This window comes from Cygnus olor, chromosome 15 (assembly GCF_009769625.2).
Source record: "Cygnus olor isolate bCygOlo1 chromosome 15, bCygOlo1.pri.v2, whole genome shotgun sequence".
Classification (NCBI taxonomy): Eukaryota; Metazoa; Chordata; class Aves; order Anseriformes; family Anatidae; genus Cygnus; species Cygnus olor.
Genome location: NC_049183.1, coordinates 14,655,901 through 14,681,270, shown reverse-complemented (window position 1 = coordinate 14,681,270; position 25,370 = coordinate 14,655,901). Strand labels below are relative to the sequence as shown.

The 25,370-nt window shown below is 62.6% G+C and overlaps 1 protein-coding gene across 11 annotated transcripts in view; it reads right to left on the bottom strand.

Annotated features, from left to right (window-relative positions):
- Positions 1 to 24,951, bottom strand: part of LOC121078569 (myosin phosphatase Rho interacting protein) — a 70,675-nt gene extending 45,724 nt beyond the window's left edge. For 6 of the 11 annotated variants that reach the window (XM_040574882.1, XM_040574886.1, XM_040574885.1 and 3 more), the window contains exons 1-3: positions 24,723 to 24,951; positions 14,600 to 14,677; positions 13,051 to 13,116 (exon numbers count right to left, since the gene is read on the bottom strand). In XM_040574882.1, the coding sequence (XP_040430816.1) occupies positions 13,051 to 13,116; positions 14,600 to 14,677; positions 24,723 to 24,842 (264 nt within the window). In that variant the 5' untranslated portion in view covers positions 24,843 to 24,951. Of the gene's footprint in view, positions 1 to 13,050; positions 13,117 to 14,599; positions 14,678 to 16,295; positions 16,485 to 17,433; positions 17,577 to 18,233; positions 18,425 to 24,722 lie in introns of those variants that run through there. The other 5 variants (XM_040574893.1, XM_040574892.1, XM_040574889.1 and 2 more) reach the window with 4 other exon arrangements.
- Between the last annotated feature and the right edge of the window lie 419 nt (positions 24,952 to 25,370).

The following is a 25,370-nucleotide window of genomic DNA, read 5'->3' as shown; positions in this document are numbered from 1 at the left end:
CCATATTTACACACGCACGTGTTCGCCGCGTCCCCCTCGATACCAGCGCAAAACCTACAGGGCGCGCTTCCTCCAACCCGTCCTCCCCGGGTACCCGGGATGCCGGCCCCGCTGCGCCGTGCCCTCCGCAACGCCGGCAGCCCCCGGGCTGGGACGAGGCGCGGGGACTTTTGGAGGCGTCCGCTCCCCGCCTCCCCTCCGCCTGCCTCCCCTGAGCTGTGAATCATTTCCTGACGCAGCTCCATCTTCTCTGAAAACCAGAAACGTCAGAGCCGAGGGGAAAGGAATAAAGCGCCCCCAGTTCTGCGCTTCGGGGAGTTAATCCAAGCAGCTTTGTTCGCTGCTCATGAATTCATTGGGGTCAGAGATGGTCCTGTGTGAGCCACCCGGAGCCAGCCCCTGCCCAGCCCTGGCACCCCAAAATGGCAAACCTGGGTACCAAACGCTCCCTACCTCCTTCCCCCGGTGTGTGAGTAACACAGGAGGGGGAACAAATGGTGGAAAGGAGGGGAAGGAAGAATCGGAACCTCTCACAAGCCCCGTGGAAGCAATGCCAGCAGGCATTAAGGAGGAGACCCAGGTGCTGCGGCAGAGGGTACAAGGTGCTGGGTGCCGAGGCTGTAAGCCCATGGGGTTTGCCTGCATGAGACCCTCGTTTCATACAGTTTTGAGAGGCTGAGGCAGAACCACAGGATTATTTAGAGTCAAAATTAAGTTACAAACCTATGTGGTCAGAAATCACAGGCTCTGGGTCCTGCTCCAAGCCTGCGTTCCTCCAAATACTTTCCCCATCATTTCTAACGCAGGCACGTTGTAGGAGCTCGACCCAAAAGACAGCGGAGGTTCGCTCAGCACCTGCACACAAGACATTTTCGGAGCAGGTAGCCCCCTGGTCAAGCACCCTGGGACCAGCTGTGCCACGGCCTCGTGGGCACAGGGCCCACGGCCGCGCCGTGCTCCCGAGCCGTTACACAACGTGCCTTGATGAAATCTGGAGCACAACCTTTAAAGAAAGGCGATGGGGCAGGGGGAGGAGGAAACCAAACAAAAGGGACATTTTACTTTCTGCCAAGAACCAGGAGGGGAAAAAGAAAAAAAAAAAAAGAAAAAAGGAAAATAAAGAAAACCACCATTTGTCTATCTCGCATGGCAGGCTGGTTGCCTTGGTACCGGGGTCCGGCCGTCCCAGAGGGAAGACGGAGGCTGACTGCTCCCCACGGTCCCGCTTCGCTGCGACGGCCCCGATGCTGCACGGGGAAGGGCTCGGGCTCTGGTTTGCTCTGCCCGGGCTCCCAGCGCTGCCCCAGATTAGCAGCGAGCCGGGCACGCCTAGGGAAGAAACATCCAGGCCGCCTCCGTAAATGCTTCTTGACAAATGTTCATTCTCCGAGCTAAAATATTCATGAGGGTGGCTGCCGAGGAGCGCGCTCCGCACGGGGAGCTGCCAAAAGCATCGCCTGTGCCTGGTGTTCGGGGCGGGGAGAGAGCAGGATTGCTGGATCTGGGGCTGGATGCACTGCCTGCCCCTGGGACGTTCGGCCACCGGTGTCCTGGTGCTGCGAGAGCAGGGCTGGGACCACAGCAGGGTTTTAATGAGCGCTGTAGGCATCCTGGCACTAGGCACAGAGCTATCGATACGGCCACAGTGCGACCGGAGCTCTGCCGCGAGCGGATTTTATTACACTTATAGATCATCTAACAGGTCAAGCAAGCGGGATTTAGACAAAGGAGCTTGAAAACGACCTCAGCAAGCTCTGCGAAAGGATGGATGGCAGCAGTCACCCATCAAAGGGGAGTGAAGGTTGGGCTCTACCTCTGTACCTCCCTGCAAGCGGGAGCGCTCCCCATCCTCTGCTAACCCCCCGGCAGCTCTCCTCTCCCCGCACCATGCCAGCAGGCAGGGAGGTATCTTTTTTCGGCCACCCGAGCACCTTCCTCACCTGCAGCCTGCCTGAATCGGCAGATAGTGTTCAGGGAAGCTGCTGAGAAACCTCTGGTTTTCCAGGGCGTGCACCAGGCAATAGGGAAGGACGTTGTTACCGTACCATCCCATTCAGAAAAGCACTGAGCTGCTCCCCACCGGCCTCGTCACTCACTGTCAGCCCCTGCTTCTTCATCACGGATGCCGACAGCCAGCTCCTGAAATGCGTTTCGCCGGAGGAGCTCCCCAGGGCCCCAGGTCACCCCCCAGGGAACTGGCTGAAGGCTCAGAGGATGGGTGTGCAAGCCCCTTGCACGCCTGTCCCTGCACACCGGGCCCCTCCAGAGCCCCCCCAAAGCCTCCACCAGGAGATAAAACAAGTCCATCGCCGCTTTCGCCAGGGGGAAGGAATTTTCTTCCCCCGGCACAGTTTGGGGAGGGGGCGCAGCGCAGGGGCTGGGCAGGAGAGTTCAGCCAGGGGCCGCTTTTCAGCAGAACCGGTGTTTACGTCCACCGACAGTGAGTCTAAACACGGAGCGAGGCCACGAGCTGGCCGCGAGCACCCTCGGGCTCCTCTCCCACCCAGTGCCGAGGGCAGTGCCGGCACCGCGGAGCACCCTGGGCATCACGGTGGGGGCCACACATCCCCTCCGCGTCCCCGTCCCCACGGGCGCCCGCCCGGGGAGCGAGCGCCGGAGCGGAGCAGGAGGCTGGAATTGGCTCGTCCTGGCCTTATAAGGCGATTCTCGCGCTGAGCATGCAGCTCCCAGCTGCTCCCCACCCCAAAGCGGGGTCTGGAGCTGGCAGCCAGCGCCTCGCCTGCCTCCTTCCTGTTAACCTCTTTCCTGCTGAAGGGCCTCCAAAGGGTCGTGCGGGGCTGGGATGGCCACGTCCTAGCCCCGCGTGCGAGGGCACAACCGCCTGCGAGGGCACAACCGCCTGCAAGGGTAGGGACGGTCGGGGAATGTCCCTTGTCCAGCTGGGATGGCTGCGGTCACCGGGTGGGTACCCACGTGCATGCTCTCCATCTCCAACCCTGCTGGAGGGGAAGAAGGACAGAAGAAGCAGAAGGACAGAAGATGCAGAGAACATCGACACCGTGCTGGGGACAAAAGCAAGGTCCCAGGTTTTCATGTATCAAACCAAAGGAACCAGCATCGCCTGGTGCAGGCACACCCCCGGCCAAAGCCGCCATCTCATAGCCCTGCGAACTCAAAGCTATTTTTCCCTCCTGCTCTCCTTATGGCATGGACACATGGCAAGGGCTAACGGCGTTTCGAATGCAAAATGTCCTCCTCCCTTAGGAGCAGGAGGGGGGCGATGACAGCGATCCGACCCCATCTGCTCGCAGCTGCCAGCATGGCATCTTCCCCGCTCCCCGCTGCGCAGGCACCCGCTCAGAGGGGAAGGAAATTTCTGTGGGGCTGTCACGGCAAGGAGCCCGACAGCAAAAACCCAGCTAGACCACGCTCCGGGACCCCGCACACGGTGAGGGACGGAGCTCAGCGCAGGGACAAGCGGCTTGGAGAAGGGGAGCGCAGCCACCAGGGGGTGGGAAGGACAGGCGGGATCCATTTGCATTTGGCTGTTTAAATTTTAAATCGCACGGCTCCAAATTGGCCTCCTCGACTTTGTTCTCCGCCCCCTCGGCGTGAGGAGACGAGCCCCAGGCGGGCTCTGCCATGCCCGCGACCACCGCGTCCCTCCCCATCTTTGGGAAGGGGCTCCCCAAAAATGTCACCAACCAGGTCCCCGCAGCAGAACCCCCCCGGGGTGACCTGCGCACAGAGATGGCTGCAGACACGGAGAAAAACTGGCAAGGGGGCGATTCTTTAGCTCAGGATCCTTCAGGAAGCCACAAAACGGTGCAAAAGACTAATGAAAAGGGCTCCGCTCCTTGGGAAAAAGCTTAGGAAATGAAGCCAGGGCGCAGCTTGCTCGCTGCTTGTTTTTGGAGCCAGCCTTCTCGCGAGGCAGGAAAATTACCGCAGCCGATGTAGGCCCCAACGTTATTTACAGCAACAAGTGCTGCTGGAACGACTCCCAAGGTCTTCTGCTCAGCACCGCTCTGACCCAGGGCACCCGCCGTGGCCCGGGGCCACCCGAGATGCCACCACCCTCGCTGCGCTGGGATGTGCTGAACCGGGCTGAGACAGTAAAACGAAGCCCCCAAACCTCCCCAGGGGAACCCATCTCCCCTCGGGCCTAGAGGTACAGCAGGCTCCGTCTCCTGGTCTCCAGCCATCCCACAACCTCTCCTACAAACACACCGAGCGGCGGAATCGGAGCAAATGGTGGCAGCAGACTGAGGAGAGGTCCTCGTGCTGCCACACAGACCGTCAGCACCATGGCAGCCGCGTGAAGCCGCCCACAGACAGCCATCGATTCGAGCTCTGCTTCGTTTTAGGGCCTAGTCAGGGCCTTGCACTGCGCCGGCCCAGGAAGCACAGCGAACTGCACGCCACGGCGAAGGGAAAAACCAAAAGTGCTTTCCACAAGAAAAGAGTACACAGAATGGCAAGACATTTCCTGGTGTCTCAGGAGGAAAAGAAAAAAAAAATAGAAAAAAAAATCTTTCAGTTCCACATGAACTACAATTTTTCTGTTTTTCACTAAAAAATAAGGGAAGGGAAGCACTGCTTTTCAATGGACAAAGTCAGCAGAGGCCTCCCACTTGATATGACACAGGGTTAGAACTGCTCGAGCCGATGCCATCTGACCACGGCCCAGCTCTGCTGAACCCAAGGCGCAGAGCAGCACCTCCATGCCCGGGCTCCTGCTGCGGGTTACCAGCACAGACCACAGGGCCATGGACGGGGTTTCTCTCCCGTTCGGCTTCTTTGGGGCCACAAGGAGCTTCTTTGGCCACAAGGAGCCCCAGCACAGCCCCGTCAGCACCGCCAGACCCTCACACTTCCCCAAGTCACAGCGTTCCCAGCCGCAGCCCCCCTAAATCCCACCTCCACCGAGCGCTGTCAACAGCAGCACCTCGCGCGGGCGCCCACCGCCTGCAAGCAAGGCGAGGAGGACGAGCCCCTGAGAGCAGCAGCCCCAGACCTACGGAGGCTGGGGCAACTCCCACAGGCACAGATGCCTGGGTGGAAGTTGTTGAATCCTGCCAAATTAGCCTGGAAACCTCATTACTCCCCAGCGCTCTGCTTACGAGCTTTGCAGAGCTTCCTGCGGGGCTGGGAATACCTCGCGGCCGGGCTCCCAGGGCGCGCGGGGGTCTCCAGCTGGAGGGGGAGCAGCAGAGCCCGAAAGCACGTGCACACACCAAGCTTCGGGGATTGCTTTCACCCTGCCCGCCTCTCTGCTGGGAGAGGAGAGGGATTGCGACCGGGAGCTGCTCCTGGGAGCTCCTATGGAGCAGGGAGAGGGCCCCGGTTGGGAGGAAAGAGGTGGTGCAGGGCAGGGGCCCGAGCCCAGGGAGGTTTCTTCTTCCCCCCTGCATCAGCCTGTGCACGGCGGCAGCAGCCATGCAAGCCAAGCGTCCCCTTCCTGCGCACATCTGCTCCGTCCATAATCCCCACATCCCTCCCCTAATGGGAAAGCAGCCAGAAAAGCGAACCAAAAGCATCATTATATCCCAGTAGCCACCCCAGCGCCCTGGTCATCTGCTAGGACTTTATCGATAGAGGAAACGAGGAGGAAAGGGGCAAGGTGCCCCCAAATCCCACCCTCTCTCCCCAGCTGCAGCATCATAACAGGCAGAAACCCCACAGATGGTGCTGGGGGGACACGTCCAAAACCAATCCCGTCCTGCTGAGCCTTTTCTTCCCAGGGACCCCAACAAGGCAAGGGAAAAGCTTGAAGCGCCAGCGCTTGGGGACCGATGGCAACCCTCCTGGAAGCAAAGAGGTGGCCGAGGAGCCGTGCTGCCCAGCAGAGCTGTGTGCAGGCTAACTCCATTAGCAAGAAGAAGAAAACCTGCCTGGGAATTCTCTTTTTTTCACCAGCAATGCCTCAAACAGCACTGACCAGCGGCGCAAGACTTCAGCGATCCCCCTGCCTGTGGTAACACCGAGCAAGGCCGTTTACAAAACCCCACCAAAGACCTCGGCTCGTCTCCACGCAAGTTTTAACCTGACAAGGTCCCTTTCACACAGCCTCAAAACCGATGAATAATGCATGTCTGGGGCAAACCAGAAATCTCACATTCACTAATGGTTACCAGAACAGAGAAACACGGGGCTGCAAATAAGTCATTTATTAACCCCGAACCGTGTTGCTGCTTGAACCGAGTACACGCCTCGGCGCTGGGCTCCAAAAACACCGGCGCAAAGTTTGCTCCTGAGCCACGGTGGGTGCAGTGCCCTGCCGAGCCCCCTGCTCTCATCACAGAGACCCCTAGGAGTGAGGATGGGGGCTGCCTCCTGCCTCCCTCCTCCTCCTCTTCCTCCTCCTCCTCTTCCTCCTCAGGGGCCGCCGCGAGGAGCAGCGGCGGTGGGAAGCCCCCAAGCTCGCCCGCGGCTCCGGCCACTTTCTCAGGCATTCCAAAATTTGGCCGGAGCCTCTTTTTGCAGTGCTCCCCCCGCACCCCCCACGGCTGGACGCCAGCCTAATTGTGTATTTATTTATTTCTGCATTTTCCCAGCTCCCCGCACACACTGGCGCGGGGCGGGGGGGACGCCGAGGCCGGCTCCCGAGGCAAACCCGAATCGAAGAGAGGTGGGGGCGCCCCCCCCTCCCTTCCAGCCCCCCCAATTCTCCAGAGATCAGGAGGAAGCTGGGAAGGGGGGGGCAGGAAAGGGGGCCGCCGGCGGCATCGCCCACCCCCTTTGCTTTGTGCGCGCGCGCTCGGGGAAATTAAAAATAGCTGTGTCCAAAGGGTGGCTGCAAGCACCACAAAGAGCGTGTTGAGCGGAGGCAGCTGCAAGCTATTTGCTGCCCCTGGTAATCAGCATCTCGGCTTGCAGAGCCCCCCCCCCGGCCCCTTCCTCCCCTGCCAGAAGCTGCCGCCGCCTCTCTCCAACCCACATATGTCATGTCAACAAGCGGGGATTGCAGGATCGCTTTGGAAAAGGGGGGAGGAAAAAGAAAAGGGGGGAACTTGCTTTGATTTTCGGAGTGGCTTCGCCTCGCTCGATTCACGTCCCCTCCGAGCTGTCACCGAGGGCTCGCTGCGTTTCACGGTGCCGAATCCCACCGGGGCAGGCCAGGGTGCCACCGGCAGAGCCTGGACCAAGGATGTGCTGGCCACCAGGACGCCGTTCTCCCGGGGACTCCTTTGACACAAGAGCACCACGGGTGCCCCGCGTTACCCAACCCGTAGCCCACAGCCTCCCAGTGGTCCTCAAGGACCTCAGGCATCGGCCCCGCTGGGGCTGGGAGGAATTACAGCTAGCCCTGTAATACACCAAAACGAGCCTTCTGCGCTCCCTGATACAGCCAGGAGCTCCCCGGTTTGTTTCCCATTGCAATCTCTGATTTTTTTTTTTTTTTTTTTTTAAATAACAGCAGCTGGAGCAACTGCCCACGGTAAATAGCAGTGCTCCCATCTGTCGCCTGCTGCTGGAGGGCTGCACTTTGTCAGACGCTTTGCTCGATGTGCTCAGCGCGGTGGGACCCGGAGGAAAGCCAGGTCCGAGGCCACCAGGGGATGCAGAGGGTCACATTTGGGTAAAGGCGTGCTCGGCAATCGGTTGTGTCATCTCCCCATCACCCTGACATCCCCGCTGCTCAACGCCCTTAGAGGCGGGTTCGGTTCCTGCGCCGACGTCTCCCAGCACATCACGACTCGGCTCCGCCGAGCGCTCGCAGCCAGGCTGGAGGCCACGGGGGTGAAGCCCAAATTTCCAGGAGTCACGAAGAAACAACCCCAGCTACGACAAGCGCCCGTATCGCTCCATCTCCCGTAAACTAGACACAGGGGATTTAAACCCCAGCTCGTTTCCCTCATTGCTCCTGCACGTGTCGTCTAAATAAACTGCTTTGCTAGCTGGAGGGGCAGAGCAAAAAGCAAAAAAAAGGACAGAGCCACTTGCACCCGGGCCCGTTTCTCAGTGTGGGAGCACTTCCAGCTTTGCAGCAAGCCCTGCAGAAGACAATAAGCACGGCATTGTTTTCAGGAAGGAAGCACCTGGGCCAGGCCATCAAAGCTGCTCGCTAATTAGGAGGCCACTGGCTGTATCCCGCTCTCCCAGCTCCACTTTTCGTCCTTTCTGTTAACTCCCCAAACCTCCCACCAGGGCCTTTCGCTCCGGGACCCTTCCCAGGAGGCTTTTGCAGGCACCCGGTGCAGGGCCAGGACATGGGCACGGGGAGCAGCTTCCTCCACCCGTGCTAGGGAAGGGGAAAACATGAGCAGGAGCAGCCAGCTCAATCCGTCAAAGCTCACAGAAATCCCAAAAACTTTTTGGGGTTCTGGCAGCAGACCCATCACTCAGATTCAACGATGCCCCAGGCAATGAGTTCGCAGGGCTCCTGGTGGATCCACGTGGGGTTTTTTTTTTTTTTCCCCAAAAGCAGTACTGAAAATTAAGCACAACATTCTCCAAAGACCCCTGAACTCAGTTGGGGACCACCAACACTTATACATCCTATACGTCCCCCAGAGCCATCGCGAGGCTGCGCTTTGTCCCCTCTCCTTTGCACCCCGGCACCAGGGGGCTTCTTACTGCAGCCCCGGAGGAGCACAGATTGCTGCTCCCCTGGTTCTTCCCAACGCTTCCCTATTTCTACTGCATCAGCTTTTACACAAGCACTCAGCATCCCGTGCAAAGCCTCCCCGCAGAGCATCTTCCTCCCCAGCAAACGCGTTTCTTTTCCCTGCTCTTCCCACCGCCGCTGCCCATCTCGCAGCCGCTCCGCTCCAGCCCTTTTTGTTCCAGCTTGCTTGAAATCTGAACCGCGCTCCCGCTTCGAGCCAAGAGCTTTTTATGCTAAACAGAAACTGAAAGTCTCCCAAGATCTGGCGAGCAGAAGACGGCAGCAAAACCGTGGCTGCAGGGGTGGGGGGGGGAAAAAAGCCGCGTGCGCGAGGGAAGCGCGGGCTCGCAAAGCCTCGTGCTGCCCCTGCAGAGGGGGCAGGGAGGGTTTGGAAACGCTTAAATGGCGAAACGGGTGGGAAAAAAAAAAAAAAGTAAGGATGGAGAAGCCAGGATGTTTAAGGTTCGTTTTTAATCCCTGCCAATGAATTTGCATCCTGTGCCAAGACTGAAGTAAACTGCTTTGATCTGAAGAGGAGGGGAGGAAAAAAAAAAAAACACACACACGCAGATTCTTGGCTTCTTGGAACAACGTAGATGACAAAGGAGGGAGCTACGATGAGAATTAGCACGGCGCAGATCTGCTGAGGGTGACATTTTAAAATCTGCCCCTTTCTGCTGAAGGAAGAGGAATTTGGAGGGGGGTCGATTAGGAAATAATAACCACACGCGTCTCCGCACCACGGCATCCGCGGGCACGCATCCCTCCCTCGCTCGGATCCTCCGCCAGCCGCCGTTTTTCCTCCTTTAACCGTTTCCCAGCCCCTCCATGCAGGCTTCCAGGGGCAGGGAGCTGTGCGGGGCTCCAGATGTGACCCCAGCAGCCCTCTGCGTGGTGCCAGACCTCCTGCTTCCGAGCTGGCCCCTCGCCTTCCATTTACGCACCCACCCGGCGGTGCCGGCGCTCTCCCGACAGTCGCCTCCCCGCTCCCATCTCCTTCCCCACCACCCAGCCACCCCAGGCTGGAGCGGAGACATCGGCTCCGTCCTGTTTAGGCTAACACCATCATAAACAGGCCGATTTCCTGATTTAGGACCCCGGGATGCAGCCCCGTGGCCGTGCAGGCCCTCTTCTCTGACCCAAAGCCATGGGGCAGGATCCGTCCCCCAGGCAGGTGCGGCGGGGAAAGGAGAGCGCTCCCGGTCCCCCGCGAGCCCCGTCCGCAGCATCCGCGGCGTTCCCATGCAGCAGGGCTCTATTTATAACCTCGGCAGCTAATTATAGAGAGCAGCAAGCACAACAAAAGGAGGCGACCGCTCCGCGATCTGCCTGCACTCGCCACCACCCCGCAGCCCGGATGCCGTCCGCTCTCCGGCTCCGTCCCCCTACCCCGGCGCTGTTTTTGTGGCAGCTCCCGTGCCTCGGCCAAAACCTCCCAAAATCACCCCGGCATCACGGTGCTGAGCTGTTCTCCTGCTGTAAGCACGGGGTGTTTTACCAGGCGGGCTGAGCCCTTGCATAGCACGGGGCGAAGTGGGAGGGTGCAGCCACCAGCATCAGTTTGGGCATCTCCCCCCTGGAAGAATCGTGCCGGGATGGGGCTGCAGGGAGAGGATTCGCTCCCCATCCCGGCACGGGTCCCCCCTCGCCCCCGAGCAGCAGGGCAATCCCTCCCTGCTGGCCGCTTCCCCGCGGGCTGAGGGCGTTGGGATATCTGAAACCGGAGAGGATAAAGTACTGAAGGTCTAAGCTCCTCCTGGGCGACTCTTGCACCTCCAAAACAAGTCTCTGGATGCATCTGGCTTAGCTTAGTTTTTTGTTTTGTTTTGTTTTTTAAACCAGGCTTTAGCCTCAAACTAACCACGGGGAAATAACCAACAATGGGGAAGTTGGGGAACGCATCTGCTGGGAACAGCATGGATGGGACGGCTCGTGGCACTGCTGTGCCCCAGGACCGGGGTGCACAGGGGGCGGTGCGGCAGCTCACCCTCCCTTCCGCCTCTCCTAAACTCAACACAGGAGCGGGTTCACCACCCACCAGCTGCTGGGGGGAGGAACATCAGCCCCTCCACACCCCCCATCCCGCCCAGAGCTCTACGGAACGGGACAAGCAAGCCGAGGGGTGACACTGGTGGCTCGGCACGGGCACGGGACCCCCGAGCAATCGGGTGGCCGAGCCCCCCGGCAGCCGCAGGGAGGGCGGCAGGAGGGGTGGGCGGCCTCCGCATCCGCTGCCGTTTGTTTGGGAGCGAGGAATTTGTGCACGTCTGAGCAGGCTCGGCTTACCCAGGGCTCGGCGGAGCTGGGAACAGCCCCGCTGGCACGCTCCCTGCTCGCTGGGGTGGAGGGGAAGGGGACGCACGCTGCTTCGCCCCCCTCGGGGGTCCCGGTGAGCCCTGCGGGGAGCGGGGTGCTCGGGGCCGGCCGCTTTTTGCAGGTGCCTTACAACCACTCGGTCATAAAAATCAGCACCGAGCAGCGCGCGGCTCCCAACTTTCAACGGACGGGTAAAAAAGGAAAAAAAGCAAAAAAAAAAAAAAAAAAAAAGAAAAAAAAAGCCAACAGCCCGGCCAGCGGCTCAGCCGAGGAATGCGGTGCCAAACCAGGCTCCTCCGGAGACCGAGTTTGGAAGCAGAGAGGTGCCTTCCCCGCCCGCGCGCCCCGTCCCTCCGACGGGATTCAGGCACAATTCCGGGCTCCTGGGGCAAGGAGGAGGCTGCGGCCGCTTGGACCGTGCCCAGAGTTTTCCACCCGCCCGGCAGCGAGCCGTGAGAACCGCCGCAGCGCCGTGCCCGGAGGCCTGGATCCGGCCCCGCTGCCAACTACGGCCCTTCGTCCCCTCCCAGCCCGCTTTCAGGGCGGCAGCTCATTAGCTGCTGACCCCAGCTTGCAAACAGATGTGCCCTTTCCTGACGAACACGCCGCTCGGGGGAGGGAGGAAGAGGAGGCCGGGGCTGCCCGTGGGTACCTCAGGCCTGGCGTCTCCGCCGCTGCCGCCAGCCCGTGGGCTCCCCTCCCGATCCCACGCCTTCCTCCCCTCCCCGCTTTTAATAAGAGCAGAAATTGCCAAAGCCGCAAAATTAATGTCTAACAGGTTCAGGGCAGAGCAATTCAATCCGCTCGCCCGGCTGCCTGGGAGGTCTCCGGCCAGCTGCCGCCCGGCTCCCGGTGCGCTGCGGCGGCCGCCCCCGTGGGACCCCCACCCGGCTTCCAGGGGCACCCCCGGGGAGCACGGCGGGAAATCGCCCCTGCGACTGGGCGAGGAGAGGCTGCAAAGCTGATCCCTCCCTGTGCAAAAAGCCAGCATCATCCTGCGCAAAGCCCCAGCCCCGTCGCTCCTCCTTGGTGGTGGAGGAGGCGGGGAGCCCCGATGGGCTGCAGCGGCCACCGTGCCACAGGCAGGCAGCTGGTGCGGGAGAGCATCTCGGTACGGAGAGGTAACGCTCCTCTCGTGCTCTCTTTTTGTTGCTTTTTCCACTTTTTCCCTGCCCTGCCAGCCCAAAGGGTGCCAGAGGACTGCAGGATGCTCCGCCAGCCCTCTGCGTGCCCCCTGGTGATGGTCCCCTGGGTGTGGGGCCACAAGATCCAAAGGACAGGGCACGGGGCTGGGGCACTGCCTGGCTGCTCCTGCCCCAACGCAGCGGTGCCTGGGGCAGGTCATCGTCCCTGGGATGCAAAGCAGCAAAAAAAAAAAACCGTAAACACGACATTTCCCAACACCCTTCCACGCCTCCTCCTCCTCGTATCAGGGCACTTCCCCACGGCAGCCAGCTGCACGCTGGCTTTCTTTTGCAGCACGACTTGAAACACCGGCCCAGCGCGCGGCCAGGTTGCTGCAACACTACAACCGTACTGAAAGCCTCCACGCCTCCTATCCGAGGCGTTTAAATTATTCACGGGACTTGGACCGACCCCAGCAAGCACTACAAACAAACAAACAGAAGCAGGACTCTGCTCCACGCACCCTCCGTGCCCCGCGGTGGGCACGGCAGGGCTGACCCCACTGGGGGCTTGCAACAGATGGGAGAGTTTCTTTCCTCCCTCCCTCCCTCCCTCCCTTCCCCAACCTCTCTTTTCGCAGCGATGCTGCTCCCAGGGAAGGGCGAGCAGCGGGCGGGCGTTCCAGCTGACCTACTTTCCACGGGCACCGCTGTCTCCTTCCCAGACACAGCCGAGGCGATTCTCCGCCACCAAACCCCAGCGAGCACCGAGGAACGGGACGGGAAGGAGGCACGGGGCGCCCTGGGGACAGCACGCCGAGCCGGATGACCCCCCCACCTGCACCAGATCCGTCAGCATCGCGCTCCCACTGCGGGTTTATACCAAAAACGAGTTTTCCCCAGTGCCCTGCAATGCCTGGGCTTGGCCACAAAGCTCCAGGGGACGACAGGGACCTCCCCACGCCACGCACTGGGGGCACCGCCGCCGCAGGTCCCTGCCACCAGCGATGCCCCCCGGGTTTGCCGGGCAGCACTCACCATCTCGTCGAGGGCGTAGCGCAGCAGCCCGTGCTCGTAGAGGATGAAGAAGCGGCGCTGCCATTTCTGCAAGAGAAGACAGTGAGGAGGGTTATTCCCGCCCGCAAAACCGGGGTGAGACCACGGGGAGATGGGGGAGAAAAGGCACCGAAATCCCCCGCAGAGCTAAGGGAACGCCTGACAGCAGGGCATGCGCCCCGGTCCCCCCCCGCCGAGCACAGGACTGCAAAGAGCAACAGCTGCCAAAAAAGCAAAGAGGAGCCCCCAGCGCTGCGGGGATTGATCCTGAAGGGCGACGAATTGCAGAAGGGTTTGTGCTCAGCCCCACGGTGTCCCACACGACCCATTTGGGGTGCAGGGGTCTGCTCGCGCCAGAGCGCATCGCTCACTGCGCATCCACTGCCCGGCTCTGCGGGCACCCAGGAGGAGGATGTTTTGGGGTGGCTTCCCCACATGGTAACCCCACTCCTCCCTTCACTGGGGCCGACCCCAAGCCACCTGGTTTAATTGTGCAGAAAAACGACCAGCGGTGTGCAGGGAGCACCGCCACGCACCCCCAGCAGCCCCATCCCCGGCCTCAGCGCCGCCGTTGGTGCAGCCGCACGGCACACCAGATTGGAGAGCTGATCTGGCTGGAAATTCGCCTTTTTGTGTGTGCCAGGCTGTTTTCAGCCCAGAGCAGAAACTGGTTGAGCAGGCTGAAATAATAAATAATAATAATAAAAAAAAAAAAAGGTCCCAGATTCATAGCCCCAGTGCAGCAATTCTTATCTCGCTTTTCTCAGCCCGTCGGGCAAAGTCCAAGGTGCTCGGGGACAAGCAAAACTGCCAAGGATCTCTGCTCCTGGGGGGGGGAAACGGAGTCCCACATCCCCACGGTGTGCAACAAACAGGCCTGCCACTAGCCGTGCCTCCAAATAATGACCACACACCCCGGGCTGAGCGCAGAACCCGACACGGGGGAAGGTTTTGTTATGGCTAGCAGCAACGAGAGCCCTTTTGGCATGGGGCAGAGGGGCTGCAGACCTCTGCTGTCCCTCTCATGCACAAGACGGCCGTGTCCTGGTGGCCACAGCACCAAGTTGTGTGGAAAAACAGCCTGGGGACAGGCTGGGAGTCCTCGTCACAAACTGGTGATGAGAGGACAGCAGCCTGGCCGGGTCCTTCTGCTCCTCACGCCCCCCCGGGGCAGGGAAGCGGGATGTGCCGTGACCCCGCAAGGATGCTCACCTCGCTTTAAGGCCCGAGCCCTGCCAGCAAACCCCTTTGGGGCAGGAGGCACCTGAGCATCGAGCAGCAAAACACAACCGCAGCCAGCAATAAAAGCGCACGGCACGAGCCAGAGCGGCTTCAGCGGCACCCCAGCGCGCTGCCCAGCCCCGTGTGCCGCACGCCCAGGACAAGGCAGCCGAGCCCTGCTCCAGGAAACCCCTCCCGGCTTCTTGCCTTGCACGAGGGGACGGGTGCCCCGAGGTGCCCAGCAGCCTGCGTCACCCCCGGGGCCGCCCCCGCACACCCCGTCCCTTCCCACCCGCGGGGCCGCGCTTACCCGGGAGCGGTGGACGGGGTTGTCAAAGTCCGTTCCTTCGGGGGCCAGCAGCAGCCAGCCGCCATAAATCGGTTTGGCCTGCAAAGAAACAGCAGAGAAGCGTCAGCTGGAGCCGCAGAGGGGAGCAGGGGGGGGCATCGACAGCGGGGGGGCACGTGGGAGGGATGCGCAGGAGCAGGCGCTGGGACACGGCCAGGGTGGAGGTGGCTGCACAAGCTCCGGCCCCTGACCACGGGCAAAGTGAGCCCGGGCTGACTTTTTTGACGCTCGACGGCAACTCACGGCGTGTGCGAGGCCGAGATGCGGGTTTGCAAAGACAAAAACCCCCGCCACAACCAGCGACCCGGCCGCTTCTGCGAGGCGGCGAGCCGAGAGCAGCGAGCGCCGGGCTGCAGAGCCCGTCCCCAGCCACACCAACCCCTGGCCGTCCGCAGCGCACCTCTGCCCCGCAGAAAAAAACAAAAACAAAACACACGCTCCGAGGGAGAGCTCGACGTTTTCCTTTTATTAACGAACAGAGGAAAAAACCAAGCGGCGCTAGCGGCGCTCCAGCGCGCGGCCCGGACCCGGCACCCCCCCCCCCCCCAGGCCGAGAGCCGAGCGGGCAGGAAGGTCAGAGCCAGGCAGGGGAACGGAGCTCGCTCCGCGGGCAGAAAGGGAAAGAATACCCGGAAAGAAATGCCGCACGGCACCGCCATTTATCAACGGGGGCGGAGGAAAAAGGGCTCTTTCCACCAGTGGTTTCGGTGCAGAAGCTGCTGGTGAGCTCGTGTGGATGCTGTGCCCCCCCCACCCCCCCCCCCCTCCCCGGACCCACAGGCCGGCGGGATGGGGACGGGCACCGGGCACGGGGAGCGGGCATGCCAGCCCCCGCAGCGTCCCGCGGGCACCGCTCCTCCTTTCGGGACGCGAGCCAGCCCCATTCCTGCCAAGGGCTGGGGCCAATTCCTAGCGCAAGAGCAGCCCGGCATTGCCACACCGGCTCCGGGGAGAGGCCAGGAGGGAGGAAACCCAGGGCAGATCCAGCTGCAGGAGCCCCCCCGGGTCCGAGGCTGCTGCTTTCCGCCGCGAGCTGTCCGTGGCCATCCACGCAGCAGAGAGAATTTGTGTCCCCGGCACCTCTTGAAATGACTTGGTTAATCTTTTCCTTTTTTTTTTTTTTTTTTTTCCTTAAATCTTAAAACTGTTTCCAACTCGGTACCTCCCCTAGATTCCTCCTGCCAGTTTCTGTGGTTTTGTAATGTTAAAAAAAATAATAATAAAAAAAAGAAGTTTCCCCTCTGGAAAAATCCCTGCAAACAATAGAAGAAACTGCCTATGCACCAAAAACTGTCAAACGCATGAAGCACTGAGTAAGCAAACTGGAAGCGAACCGGAGGAGTCGTTTTACTGTTTATAAAGTGGGAAGAAATAACAAAAATCTCTCACCCCCCTCCGCCGCGGGACCGTATCGGCTCTAGGTGCTGCTCTCCCGACAGCTGGGAAAACACGGTTTGAGCGGAGCCACCTCCCCCCTCTCTCTTCAGAGGGGAACAAAATGGGAGCGGGGTCCCAACTTTTGGCAGAGGCGCCCCGCTCCGTCCCGCGGCACCCCGGCACCCACCTGGCTCCAAAATCCGGGGGGGGGGGGGGCAGCACCCGATGGCACCAGTCCTAACGGGGCCTGGGGACCCCCAGTGCCCCCCGTCCCGCTCACCTGGGTGCCGGAGCCCTGCTTGCCCGTGGTCCCCATGGTCCCCGGCCCCGTGTGCCGCTCCCCCGGCGCGTCCCCACCCCGGGGTGCCGGTGACGCCGCCGAGCCCGTGCCCACGCCGGGACTTTGGAGCGGGGGCTCCGGCGCTGTCGCGGCCGCTCCCCAGTGTGCCGGGCTGTGGCTGCGTCCGCCCACACGGCCCGGGCTTGCAGTGGCTTTTCCTGAACGCCCCTCGTGTGCCGGGGAGCAGCAGAATTGTGAAATAATACATTAATCCGGGCGACCCCGGCCTTGTGGAGATGGGGCGCGTGGGCGAGGGTTCTCCAAACCACCACGGAAAGCACCCGAGGTGAGCCCCTGAGCAAAGCCCCGGTGCTTTGGGAGGTATCACGTGCGCCCTTCGCTGCCGGGAACGAGGAAGAGGATGACAGCGGAGGCAGGACGCGGCGTCCCCGACGCCCAGCGCCACCACGCCAAGGAACCCACGGTGGCGATACCACCGGGAGCCAAACCACCGGGGCGCAGCCCTTTTCCGTGCCCCGACCTTTCTCTCCACGCCCCTGGGGAACGGCCAAACCCCAGAAAGCTCAGCCCCGTGCACAAACCCCCCCCCCCGTACCAGACCCCGTACGTGGCACGGCACCCCCAGCGCGCCCACGCCTGACACCGGGGATGAAGCAATCCCGAACCACCGCCACCAGGGCCAGCAGCGAGCAGCCTCCACCCAGGCCTGACGCCCTGTCCTACCTGCCCCTCAGCAGGCATCCTTTTGCCTTAAAACGCTCCAATTTTGGCTCAGCCAGCTGCACGCAAAGCGCCGAGCACCTGAAATACATGACCTTAACACAGAGCGCGGTCGTTTCTTTACCGGCGTGATACAAAACCACCCGAGGACTATACTTATTCCGGCAGAAGCGTCCAATTGCAGATATTGAAACCAAAATAGCTGAAAGGTACGAATTAGAGGCAGCCGGCGTGGGCAGCCCGGTTCCGTCTCCCCGCAGATGAGCGCTCGGCAGCGCTTTTTAAAGCCAAACCAAAACGAGCCACTGCTAAAACCCAATGCCCAGAGAGGGGCGAGCCTAAATGGAAAGGATACGAACGAAGCGCGTAGAGAAAGTCTGAAATAAACCCGTCGCACCTGCATTGAGACTGCCCTGCCGGAGCGAGGCTTGGAATAAACCTGCTCGGTGCCGCCGTGGGAGCGTTGCCGTGCCAGGAGCCTCCGGCTTCCTCCGGAGCTCAGGAAAAGGAGGAAACAACGCCCAGCACCGAGCACGACTCGGAGCAAGAACTTCCCCCGGCCAAGCTGATCCGCCCGACCTCGCGCGGAGAGATGTAAGAGCGAGGCTGGGATTCCCGGGATGCCCCCCGGGATCTCGCGGGCTGTCGGACGGGGAGCTCCCGGCTGGTTTACCGCAGGCAGCGGCCGCGCGTGGTGCTGGGCAGCTCTGTTCCCAGTGCCCGGCGGATCGGCGAGCCGCAGCACCGCACACGGAGCCGAGCGGAGGGCAGGCGCTGACGGCACGGCGCATCCACTCCCGGGGTGGGGCGGCGCTCCCAGGGCGGGCAGGAAGAGGAGAGCCGGTTCCTCCGGCACGGCTCGCGGTGACGAAGCCGAACACCCGCCGCCACCCGGCACGGGAGGTGCCGAAGCAGCCGCCTCGCTAAGCCCTGGGAGGGACGTGCAGCCTGGAAAAGAAGCGATGTGCGTGTGTGCGTGTGCGTACGGTGCCCTTGCCACGGGCACCACCACGATGGGTATACGGCCGGGCTGGAGCCCCGCAGCCCCCCCCGTGGCGCTGTCCCTGCACAGGGTGACTCAGGCAGCAGTGTCCCTGCGCTACCTCTGGTGGCACCTCCGGGGAACGCCCAGGTGGCCCATCCTGCCTCCGAACCCGGGCAGGCTGCCCAGGATCGTGCCGCGGGTGCCCCCCTCACCTCCTCTCGAGTGTCACCATCCTGCCACCGCGTCCGTCCGTCCGTCCGTCCGTCCATCCACGGGTCGCATCCAGAGGCAGGGCGCTGATGCAGCCCAGCGCGCCGGGCCGGAGCTGGCAGCAGGACGGGCGGGAGGAAGCGGAGGAGGAAGCGGCCCCAGCTCGGTTTACACGAGGCTGTCAAGCCGCCGCGCTGACGCTGCCCAGGAGCCCCTCTCGCCCCGCCGGCACAAATCCCAGCAGCCGGGGGTTGGATTCGATGGACGCGGGGCGCTACTCGGCACCTCTCGAAGAGCGGGGTGACACAGGGACCCCCGCGCACCGGGGCGGAGGGAGGCAAGGCGACCCGCTTCCAACGGGCAGGACGGGTCGCCGGAGCGTGCCGGCACGCGGAGCAGCGGGTCACGGGGCCGGAGGGGGGCTGTGACACCAACCTGCACGCCCGTTTGGCTGGCTTTGTGCCTGCAGTGCTGGCAGGTGGTGCCTTCGCTCCTCCCTGCCCCGTGCACGCGTGCCGTCAGCCTCAGCCCGCGGAAGCGCACACATTTCCCCCAAAAAAACACCTCCTCCAAACACCAGGAACCACCTTCCAGGAGGCAGAAGCAATCCCATGAGCTGGGGATCAGCAACCAAGTCTCCCTTCGTGGCCAGCCCCATAGCAGAGCACCCGGGTGCCCATCGGGGTGCGGGGATGCCGGGCAGGCCGGGGATGGGGTCCCGGCAGCCGGTCCCAGTGCACCGAGGGAAGCCCGAACCCATCGCCGGGAGAAGCCTCCTGGCTCCGAGCGCCTGGCGGGAGGGATAATCTGTTTAGGCTGCCGGCAGACGTAATCAGCCTGTCTCGGGTGGAGGCAGGGCTTGTTTTGTTCAGGCTTGGCAACCGAGCGGGAAGGGGAAAAAAAAAAAAAAAAAAGATTAAAAAAAATGGACCATTGCTGGAGAGCTGTAACCTCTGCCCGCAACGCTGAGCGCCCAGAGCCTTGCACATGGAGGTAGCCCTGTGGTTCTCAGCAGCTCTGCGAGAAAATAACAGCCCCAGCCTTGTCCTGGCTGTGTGTGAGCCCACGGTAACTCGTGCCCTGCCACCTTCCGAGGCTTAGCCCCGATATTCATCAAAGGGGCCTCTCCGCAGCAGTGCCTGCTGCTCCCCGGGCACCTCTGGGTCTCAGCTCCCAGGGTCACCACCCCCTGCGCGCCACCTCCCAAACCGCTCGGGGCTCCCCCGAGGCAGGGACCCGTTTTCTGGCCAAGCTCAAGGAAAATGTCACCGCCAGCACCGTGCTTGCAACCTCAAAAGAGGAAATCCGGGCGGTTTCAGCTCCGCTCTCGGTTCTGCGCACCTCTGAGCCCAGGAGAGCGTCGCTGGTGGATGAGCTGGAGCGGCTGTCACCCCGCAGGAATGGGGAAGGCGTCCGGAGTGGGAATGGGGCGAGATACCCGAGCGGGTTTCCAGAGCACTGCTTCTAGGAATAGGTGTTGTTTGATGCTCTGCATGCTCCCAGCAGGACGCTGCACGGACCACGGAGCCCTGCAGCCCCCAGCCAGCGACCCCAGCCCACGAGCGCTGACGTTCTGCTCTCCAGCAGCATCCCCAACCCACACTCCGACAACAACCCCGAGGGCCAGGAAGGTGCAGCCCGGCCTCGGCAGTGAAGCTGCTCACATCTCGGCTCCCTCCTTCACGCAGTATTTCCCCTCTGCCACATGCCACTTGGCGACGTGCAGAGGAGCGGGGCCAAACCCCAACGCTCGCCGTGCCCCGGGCAGCTGGGGACTGCCCCGAGCGAGCAGGGCCAGCACCCTCCGGCCACCTCTGCCACAAAAACCCATTTGCACAGCTCGCCCGCGGCCGAAGCTGCGAATCACCCGGGCCAGGCTTTAACCACCGATGCGGGAAGGGGCCAAACCAGGCTGGGCTGCCCAGAGCTAACCCCAAAGCCGGGCGCTGCCCGGGCAGAGAGCTGCGTGGGCAGCGGGACCGACCGACCGACCGACCGGAGGAACAGGAAGGGAAAGGCTGAACTCGGCCTTCGTGCGAGTACCTGAGCCCTGGCCCCAGTCGAAGCAAGATTTGGGGGAGGCCGGCTGCAGTTTGCACGGGCAACTTGTCAAGGGGCAGCAAAAAGGGAGCGGTGGAGGGAAGGCGACGGCCCTGTGAGCCCCGATCCCGTTTCCAGAGCACCCCCAGCGCGCGGCGTGCCCGCAGCGAGCAGGCTCAGAGCCACCTCCCACGACGGAGCTCCCCCAGCGCCCTCGAGAAGCTGCAACATCTCTCCAGAGTGCCGAGGAGGGGATTTATCGCTTCCTCGGGTGCCGGAGGAGATAAGGTACGGCGCCATGCAGAAACACAGCAGCACACAAGCACGCAGAGGGGCCGCTTCTCCGGCGCACGAAGGCGCCCGCAAGCAGCGCTGGGCACCGCCGTGTCCGTCCCCAGGGCTACGCAGAGGGTCAAGAGCACCCAAAGCTGGCCCTACACCCAACCCTATATCCCTCCCAAGCCCCCCCTGGTTTGCACACTGCTCCCCAAGGCCAGGACGTGGCCCGCAAAGGACAGCCACCCAGGGACACCGGGGCGCGCTGCCCCAGCTCCCCGCGTCCCCCCGGTCCCGAATTCCTGCTTGCTGCAGCGGCCGGGGGAGGCGGGTTTGACATTTGCAGAGAATCTCCCCCTGTTTGGCCCTAATAATTAGTCGATTAAAGGCGGATTTTTGCAGCATGATACAAGCAGCCGGCAGCGGGGGATGCAAGCGCGGGGGCTGCTTTCCAGGAAAGAGAGGGCTTCTCCTCCCCCCAGGAGCAGGAGGAGGAGGCAAGAGGGTGCCCTGGACACAACCCCTCACCTCTGCTGCCCTTCGCACCACTGCACGGCACCAGGATACGGCCCCGACCCAGGGCCACGCAGCCCCATCAGCGCAAACCACCCCAAAGCCCCGCTCTCTTTACGGCCGGCGGTGCTGCGCGGCGCGAAGCAGAGCTGCTGGAGGGCCGGCACATCCCGCAGGCAGCACCCCAGGCTCTTGCCTCAGCCGTGGCTGGACACGAGGCCTCTCCCTCCGTGGCCCTTAGAGCAATGCAACGCCCCAGAGCAAAGCTCGGGGCGCTGGGGCAAAGGGCTCAGCTGCAGGGACGATGCTCGGGGTGAGGTGGCCGGCAGCGGGGATTCACCCGCTGCACCCAACGCCACCAGTCGCCAGCCTCGGGGCTGTTTGCAGCCAGTTATTTGGCGTCCAGAACGGGAGGAAGGTGGTAACGTCCGAAAGGAAAATGGAAATAACCAAACTCGCTGCTGGGGCGTCACGGGCCGGGGCAGGAGGAGGCGGTGGGAAAGTCTGCAGCGCCATTTTCTAACTGGGTGGTCCTTCGGGCATCCGTGCCACGATCTCACAAAAAAAGGAAAGAAAGAAGACACTGGTAGCTGGAAAGGCGTCCTCAAATTCCTCTATCTGTGCCAGTCCCCATGCCCCGAGAGAGCACACGCATGGAGAAAATTAAAAGCAACTGCTTTACGCTCTGCTCTTCTTCCAATTGAGGCCAAGCGTAATTTGGAGGTTAATTCCCAGCCTGTTCCTGTTGCGGGGGGGCTTCGTTTTCCCTACGACCCAAATGCACGGATGCTCACACCCGCCTGGTCCGGGCCAGGTGGCGTGGTGGTACATCCATCCCCTCGCAGCCCTGCCAAGCCCCGGGTGGTTTCCTTGGGAAGAGGCTCCCATCGACGGGGCTGGGCTTTCTCCTGGCGATGGAAGAGGGTCACCAGGAACCCCAGGAACCGTCCGTCCTCCCCGGGCAGGCCGATCCGCACGCGGGGTTGGCGGGAGGTTACAAAGGTCTGGGTGCTGCCGTGGGCACAACTTGCCAGGAAAAAGGGAATTCCCACCAAAAGGCACCACACATCGGCAGGGCACCGAGCACCCACACCGGGGCGCACGCAGCAGCAGATATTCCCTGGGGAGGGAATGGACGCAGCGCCTGACCCAGTTTTTTTCCGTGCCACCAGGGCACCCCGGAGGCTTGAACAAGGTTTGGGGGCCAAGGACACGTCACCTGCAGCCCCGGGGGGGGGAGAGACGGGACCCAAGAAGGTGGTAGGATCGCACGCAGCCACCCCAAATCACGCTGACCCCCCTGGCAGCACGGTCGCACACGAAAACAACTCGTGAACGGAGCGCTCCCGGGATTTGGGACTTAGCGTCCGCGCAGCCCTTTGAAGTCGGACGCGCTAAGTCCGATTACCATTAGAGAGCTGCAGCTCATTAATCCTGATGTTTGGGGCCGGATCGCCCCCGGCCCCGGTCCCAATTCTGTTCCCAAAGCCAGCGCCACCCCGAAACGTTTGGGACGCTTGGCACAGGGGCGCCGGTCCCGAAGCCCTGGAGCTCCCAGGAAGCCGGAGGGGCGGCTCCCGACGCCCACGCAGGTATTTTTATAGGATAAAAAGCCAAAAGGGACACGAGTGCGTAAGTGCGAAGTACCTTCACCTTTCCTGCCAGCCAAGCGGAAAGGTCAGATGACTCAAAAGGACTTTTCCAGCCGGGCTCCGGGTGAGCCCCGACGCGGCCCCTCCGCACGGGGCGAGCGGGACGCGCCGAGCGCGGAGCCCCCTCCCCAAACCGGGCTCATCTTAATAAATAAATAAAAAAATAATAATAACGACAATAAAAGACGATCCAGAGCCGGGAAACGAACCGTTATCCCAGGGGGTGCACCCCGGGGGCCAGCGGGGCTCCCGGTGGACGGAGGCCGGGGCGGGAGGGTGCGCGTGCACCACAGGCTGCCGGAGCCTCCATCTTCTCTGCAGGAAAGGGGACTGCTTCTTCACCGGGGCCGGAGGGAGAAGCCGTGCGGGATCGCGGCGTTCTCCCCCCCCCCCATCCCCCCCAGCAGAGCCCCAGGCCCCGATCCGGCCCGCGGGGTTTGGGGTGACCCCATCCGTCCCTGCGGGGGCTGCCTGGGGGGCCGGCCCCCACCGCGGCCCCCAGGGGAACAAAGCCACCGAGGGGTTTCCTCGAGCCACCTCAGGCCGCCAGTCCCTAGGGAAGCCATCGGGCCCTACACAGCAGGCGCTACGGGGGGGGGCAGCGTGCAACGCTTTGACACCCCCCCCCCCCCCCCCAAAAAAAATATATAATATTATTGCACCCAGGAGGCGGAGAAACCCCACACGGGGCAGCACCAGGGGGTCGGCCGGACCCTTTTGGGGGGGGGGCTCAGCCCCAGCACCCTCCGGGCCGGCTCCTTTGTCTGGGCACGGGCGCGACGCTCCCCGCCCGCCCCTTCCCGCACACACCACGGCATTTTTTCCAGTTACATTTTTTCCATATTAGCCCTCAGATTTCATTATGTCCCGCTCACCCCCCCCCCCCCCCCCCCCCAGCAATATGTCTGATCTCATTGCCATAATAGGATCGGCGGAGGCGATGGCAGCCCCCACCCCGGCGCGGAAAGGTGCCGGGGGAAAGGGGGAACGCGGTATCGTGCCCCCCCCCCCCCCCCCCGCACCCCAAATCCCAGTGGTGTTGGGTGCTGGGTGGGCCTGGGGGGGGGTGTCACGGGGGGGGGGCTGCGTGAGGCCTGGCAGGAGGAAGAGGAGGGGAAGGAGGAGGAAGGCCCATTCCCGCCCCAGCCTGCCCAGGAACAGGCGGCGATCACCTTCCGCTCCCCTCCCCAGGAAATGTGGGGTGCTGTAGGGCAGGGGGGGCCGTGCCCACAGCACCCGGGGGGGCTGGTTTGGTTCTAGATGAGTTTGGTTTTTTTTTTTTTTTTTTTTTTTTTTTTTTTTTTTTTTACCCCGGGACTTTCGGCACCTCCCCGTAGCACCCACAGGACCCTCCCCTACCTGCTGCCACCCATCCCGCACCCCAACAGGGGCTGGGGTCGCCCCAAGTGCCCATGACCCCAAAGGGAGGGGGGCACCTGGGTGGGCCAGGGGGACCAGCGGGCTCCCCTGGGGGTGCTGGGTGCCCCATGGGACACCCAGGTATGCATAGGGCCTGCAGGCACCCTATGGGACCCCCGGACACCCTATGGGACTAGGGATCCGTGGGCCCCTGGGATACCCGTGGGACCCCATGGGGTCAGCAGGCGTCCCACGGGACCCGTAACAACCCGTCACCAACAGGAGCGGCAGCACCCACGGGACCCCGTGCTATCCATGGGGCCAGCGGGCACCCCGTGAGACCCCCGGAGATCCCATGGGTCCCTCTGCCAACAGTGGGGCCAGCAGAAACTCAGAGCACCCATGGGACCGGGAAGCACTGACGGGACCCTACAGAACCACCGGGAGCCTGGGGGCACCCATGGGTGTCCCCACCACCCAGGGGGTACCCATGGGACGCCCCACCACCCAGAGAGCACCCACGGGTGTCCCCACAACCCAGGGGGACCCAGTGCGGAGTCCAAGCCATAGGGGCAAGCGGGGAGGTTGGGCGCCGAGCAACACGGGGCAGCTTTTGGGGTGAAAAGCGTGGGTTTTGGGGTCAGCCCCCACCTGGTTGAGGTCCTCGTCGTTGAGCAGGTGGGACTCGCGGGGCTTGAAGCAGTTCTGGCACTTGCTCTTGTTGAAGATGTTGGCCTGGAACTTCCTGCACGGGTTGTCCTTGGCGGCCATGGCGCGCGCCCCGCGCCCGCTGCGCCCCCCGCTCAGCGCCCCGCCGGGCGCCCCCCTGCCACCAGCACCACCGCGCCCATGGCCAAGGGAAGGGGTGGGGGGGGGGGGGGGGGGGGGGGGGGGGCCAAAAGGAATTGGGGGAGGGGGGGTGGGCGGGGGGGGGGCTCAAAAAAAAAAAAAAAACAAGCAAAACCAAAAAAATGACAAAACCCCAAAATTAGAAATTACCCCAAAAAATAGAAAATGCAAAAAAAAAAAAGGGGGGGGGGTAAAAAAGAAAAAAATTGCAAAAAAAAAAACAAAATGAATTGCAAAACGCGACCAAGGCGCAGCGGCCGCCCCCTCGGCGGGCAGCGCGCAGCTCCGCGGGGCGGGAGCGCGCAGCGGGAGCGCGCAGGGCCGCGGAGCCCCCGCCCGCGGGGCGGGGCTTTGGGGGGCGTGGCCTGTTCGGGGAGGTGGGCGGGGGCTAGAGGGGCGGTGGGCGGGGCCGGGAGGCGCCGCCGGCTGCGCGGGCTGCGAAGTGTCCTG